This window comes from Harmonia axyridis, chromosome 1 (assembly GCF_914767665.1).
Source record: "Harmonia axyridis chromosome 1, icHarAxyr1.1, whole genome shotgun sequence".
NCBI classification, from domain to species: domain Eukaryota; kingdom Metazoa; phylum Arthropoda; class Insecta; order Coleoptera; family Coccinellidae; genus Harmonia; species Harmonia axyridis.
Window position 1 is genome coordinate 47,371,209 of NC_059501.1, and position 6,142 is coordinate 47,377,350.

At 36.3% G+C, this 6,142-nt stretch overlaps 1 protein-coding gene across 1 annotated transcript; it reads right to left on the reverse strand.

Moving 5' to 3' along the window:
• Positions 1–2,193: 2,193 nt before the first annotated feature.
• Positions 2,194–4,266, reverse strand: LOC123671351. The gene has a single exon (XM_045605133.1). The coding sequence runs from the start codon at positions 4,264–4,266 to the stop codon at positions 2,194–2,196; it is 2,073 nt and encodes a 690-aa protein (XP_045461089.1).
• Positions 4,267–6,142: the final 1,876 nt, after the last annotated feature.

Here is a 6,142-nt window from a genome sequence, read left to right on the forward strand (position 1 = left end):
TCGAGAAAATTGAACTGAAAAAAAAAGAACGTTCACTTGGCGTGAACATAACCGCCCACCTAAAATTTACCTAATTTTACAGACAAACGACATACAAAAAGAAACAATGGAAACGATGAAATTAAATATCTTATTACCTTAAAGGTTGAGAGGCACCAATTTTGTCAGCGCTCTCGTATATTGACCAGTTGCGGTCTTAACAGATGGTACACGAATTATACCATCAGGTCCTGGATATAATTTCAATATACGCCCGATAGGCCAAGTGGCAGGACTTGATTCAACGCCCTTTATAAGGACTAAATCTCCTTCAGATGGACAAATGTTTTCTGAATGCCACTTATTATATTGCGTTGAAGCATAGTATGTAGATAGTCACTTGACCACTTTTTCCAAAACTGTTTGAATAATTTTTTATGTTGTTCCCAACGATTGAGAGGAGTTTAGAACGCGTCATAGGATAGCTCGGGACTAGATAAGAGGGAGGCACCTATCAGGAAATGTCCTGGAGTAAGAAAATCGACAGACTCAGAGGGGTCTGTAGATAATGGACATATCGGTCTACTGTTTATTACAGCTTCAATACGAGCAAAATTGTTGCCAATTCCTCAAATGTACAGGCAGTTGTGCCCAACATTTTGAAAAGAAGTCTTTTTGCTGACTTCACACCGGCCTCCCAGAGGCCACCGAAATGAGGAGCATATGGGGGGATGAATATCCATTTAATGGATTTAGATACTAATTTTTCGGAAATATCTGAATTATTTTGACCTAAAATGTGACTAACTTCAGAAATATAACGCGCAGAACCTACAAAATTTTTACCGTTATCTGACCAAATCTCTTGGGGTAAACCTCTTCTTGCAATAAATCTATCCAAGGTTGATAGAAATGCCTCTACATTGAGAGATGACACGAGTTCTAAATGAACTGCTTTAGTTGAAAAGCATACAAATAAGGCAAGATATGCTTTCAACATAGTTGGTTTACGTGAATTATTAGACCGATAGGAAAATGGTCCGGCGAAATCCACACCTACTTTACTGAATGGTCGTGCAATATTCACTCTTTGTGACGGTAGAGGAGCCATTGTAGCACCACGAAATCTAGTGCAAGTGATGCATTTTCTGATGCATTCTCGCACCAAACTTCTGAGAGACAAAACCCAATAACTTTGCCGAATCAAACTCATAGTCGTGTACGGACCTGAATGTAGAGAAATCAAATGAAAATGGTTGCAAATTAACCGAGATAGTACACACTTATTTGGAAGGAGAATAGGGTGCTTTGCATTCTCAGATAAACAAGAATACTGTAGCCTACCGCCCACCCTGATCAATCCAGCAGAGTCGATATAAGGACTCAAGTTTCGAAAAGATTTTTCAATTGATTTTTTTTGTGATAAACTTTGACTCAATTGATCAAAGTGGAGATTTTGAGTAATCAAAATAATGGAGTGTAGAGCTCCTTTGAGCTCAGCTTGTGAAAGTGGACCAGACAAACGTGTTTTCGAGTTCAGACAGTTATAAGTGAATCTCCTAACGTGAGCAAATACTCTTTTCAGCCTATTCAAACTTGAAAAGGTATCCAAAATATTTATAAATTGGTTAGTTGTAGGTTTGGTTGCAATTGCAACATGAAGACATGGTTTCAACTCAGGTAATAAGCAAGTTTCAATATCAGAATTGACAAAGGGTGTTGGCCAATTAATAACAGGCATCGACAGAAATTCAGGACCATGAAACCAAAATTTTTGAATTTCCGGGTTCATGAACTGTTGAGGGGTGAGACCTCGTGAAGCAAATCGGCGGGGTTGGAATCAGTTTGGATATGATGCCATGAAGCAACCGGAACATAATCGTTTATTGCGACTACTCGATTTGCAACAAACGTTTTGAGCCTATGAGGCGGGGTTTTTATCCATGAAAGGACAATTTGAGAGTCGGAAAATAAACGAACCTCAGAAATTGGAACTGGAAATACATTTAATAAAATAACCTTGACCAGTTTGGTCAACAAGACTGCAACAGATAGTTCCAGTCGAGGAATAGACAAAGTTTTCAATGGAGCCACTTTGGTTTTTGCAATCCAAAGATGGGCGTATATGTGATTCTTGAATTTTACGGATATGTATATAGTGGCTGCGTAAGCTTTCTCGGAAGCATCACAAAATCCCGCTAATATAACGCTCCTTTAAGGAGCAGAAATAATTGACCGTGGAATTTTAATATTTGACAGCAACTGAATTTTATTTACTATTCTCGACCTGTCACCATGACAAGCATCTGACAAGGGGTCATCCCAATCATGTTTCTCCGACCATAATTTTTGTATTAAAAGCTTCATTGAAATTACAATAGGTGATAAAAAGCCCACTGGATCGAATATACGTGCAATGTAGGATAAAATTGAACGTTTACTTGGTTTTTCATTGAATTCATTTACATTAAAAATGAAAGAATCTACCGCTGGAATCCAACTCAAACCCAAAATTTTTATTCCCATGTTATCATCGTTAAAATCTAACTTAGCCTCAATATGATCAGGGGGCAGGTCATTCAAAATATCGAGACAGTTGCTCGAAAACTTTTTCAAAGAAAATCCGCCTTTCTTCAACATTACCTGAAGCTCATCACGCAGTTCGATAGCTTCCTGAACATTAAAGGCACCGGTTAAAATGTCATCGACATATATATCATCATCTAAAACTTTAGATGCTCTAGGAAAATCTTTTCCCTCGTCAAATACGAGTTGTTTCAACACTCGTAAAGCCAAGAACGCCGAAGGTTTCAAACCATAAGTGACGGTGTTCAATTCGAATTCTGTTACAGGCTGATCTGGGGATGAACGCCAATATATATGTTGAAATTTGCGGTCTGAAGGACATACTAGAATTTGTCTGTACATTTTCTCTACATCTGCACAAATTACGATAGGATACATTCTGAATGAAAGCAAAATTATTTGAATATCTTTCTGTAATTTGGGACCTCCCAACAACATATCATTCAACGATTTACCCAAACTATCTAAATCTGAGGCGTTAAATACAACTCGCAGCTTCGTGGTTGAGCTAGAGTCTTTACGAACAACATGATGCGGTATCACATAACTATTGGAAGTTTTGGCACGTGACATATGATTCAATTTCAAATATTCTGACATAAAGTCGTTATATAAATTCAAGGAAGCTTCGTCTTTCATCAATCGATTTTCGATAGAGAAGTAAGATTTCAATGATCTTTTTGAATTAAAGGAAAGCACTGGATATGGATTATCCAACTTGAATGGTATTGACACTACATAGCGACCACTTTCGTCACGAAAATGAGTAGATACGAAATGTTTTTCCACGTAATCATCTACAGGATCTATAATATTAGTTTCTCCACCTTCTTCCAACGACCAAAATTTTTGCATCTGTTCGCCGAGATCAGATTGAGTCAAAAGTACTGACTTCGTAGAGGAACACATTTCATTTATGGGACCTATGATTGTCCAACCGAAAAATGTATTTACGGCAGTAGGATATCCAGGAGACGAAATACGACCGTCACGTTCAAAAACGATAGAATAAGTATCAGCACCTAGGAGAATATCTATGGGTTGAGAAATATGAAATGTTTCGTCAGCCAAATTTAAGTGCTCGAAATGTTTAATTATTTCCTGTGACAAAGGTGCAGAAGGTATATTGTTGGTAATTTCAGGTAACACAACAGCGTGTACTTGTAAGTACTCCAATCCCGTTTTGGGATACAACTTGCAATCTATTAAACCTAATGGTTGCGCATTGGTCTGACCAATACCAGAAATAGACATATTGATTGAATTAATTTTTAAACCCAATTTTTTCACTAGTTTCTGACTGATAGCAGAAATTTGAGACCCTGGATCTAACACAGCTCTAACTTGGAGCTTTGTACCGTCAGCAGATTCAATTCTAGCCTGAACAGTACCAAGAAGCACTTGTCCAACACAAATAGACCTTTTATCGATATGATATGAATTGATAATTTCATTGGGGGCAGCAGATTCAGATTCCGAAACTTTACTTTCAATTTGGAGGCTGTTATTGTTCGGGATGTCAGATAGATTATCTGACTGATTGACAGATTGATTATCTGGATGGAGGCTAGTATGGTGACGAGTTGATTTGCATATTCTACATGAATTGTTGGAAGCACAGTATTTAAAATTGTGAAGTCCAAGACAGTTGAGGCAACGTTTGCAGTTTTTCAAATAATCAAATTTAGCTTGCCTCGACATTTTTATATGAGATGGACATGCAAACAGAGGATGTGTATCATTACATTTTGGGCAATGAAGGATTCTTGAGTTCACTGAACGAGATGGTCCATTGAGGAAATGATCCTGAGAAGAACCAGCAGAACTTGCGAGCAAAACATTTTTTGTTTTATTTTTAAAAGAGTGAAATGAACTTGAACCAGTTGATTTATTTGAAGATTTAGAAGAGTTCTGTTCACAAAATTCCTGAGCTTTGAGTTGTTTCGTGACAAAATCTATCAAAGACTTATATTCAGGAATATCAGACGAGCCCAATTGGCTTTCAAATGCTTTTCTAGTATAATGATCAACGTTACGTAATGCTAGTGAAAACAAAAGAAAATCTGATAAATCTTTTATGTTTAGTGCTTTTATTGCGTTAACTGAAGTTTGATGACAATTCAAGAATTCTTTGAGATGTGTTACAGAATTATTTGTTGAAGCCTTGAAATTCAATATTTCATTTAGGTACATAGTCGCCAACATTCTTGGATTTTGATAACGTGACTTCAAGCTTTCATATGCCAATTCATAATTTTCATTTGATAACTGCAATCCTGATATAACTGCGAGTGACTCATTCCTTAAATAAGATTTTAATAATTGAAATTTTTGTATTGGCGCTAAACTTTTATTTTCATGGACCAGAGAATTGAAAAGTTGAACGAATTCTGGCCATTCTGAACTTTAATTCGGAATTAATTTCCATCATTTACTCTTGTATGCATTCAAATTTTGCTTCGCACGCAAGTATTTTCTCCTGGTACGCTTGCAATTCAAAAATATTTGAAAAATCGTCACCTTCAATTTTTTTCCATATTCCGGTTACAATAGAAAATACATTGGCTCTTTTATCGACCAATTTATTCAATGAGGCATTACCTGTATCAGTTTTAGGTGGCATTGTTGTAAATAAATATAAATATATGTGATATATGATGGGTACACGCTAGACGTGTTTTCTTGGTTCTCCGTATAAAATCGAATAAATTGTTGATATCTATAAAAACGCTTTTCTATCAGTTACAAATTGTATAGTGTGCATATCAGTTACTTCAGAAGTAGTTTTTTTTTGTGAAAATATCAAGGGTTAAGCGATTTATGAGTCATCATGCCACTGACACGAGAACAACAGGCAGAGATTAAAATTCTGGCTCAAGAAATGGTCAAGCAGATTTGTATGAATGATGATTTCATAAATAAGATCGCTAATAAAGTTTCGATCAATATTCAGAATTCAATTGACGTAAAACTGGGCCAATTCGAATCAAAACTCGACGAAGTTAAAAAAGGCATCGAGATAATGGACCACAAATATGCAGAAGAGATTACTTTTTTGTCAGAACATGTTGATGAACTCCACAAAAAAGTGCATGATTTCAGGAGGGAATCCCCAAACATCGCACAGATTGTGTCTGAAGTGAACGATATAAGAAGGAGAGAAAATAACATTTTGACTTTCGGTAATTCTGATGATGTTTCAAATGAATTCAATTATGTCCTTGATATATGTAAAATAGTTATTCCTAACGTAAATGTAGGGGATATAAAGGTTAATCGCTTAGGACGCTCCCAGCCAAATAAATCGCGTCCAATTAAAGTTCATTTTCCGGATGTTAACAACGTTTTTTTTATGTTGAGGAACTAAAAGAAACTTGCGAACTATGATGTATACAAAGATGTCAATATTCGAGCAGACCTAACACCGAATCAGAGAGAATATCATTGTCAAGTTTGGAATGATCTTAAGGCACGACAAAACAATGGAGAGCAAGATATATTTGTGGGCTATATAAATGGTGTTCCAGTAATACGTAAAAAAAACCAGTCAAGCGGAGTGTAACTCTCAATGATGATC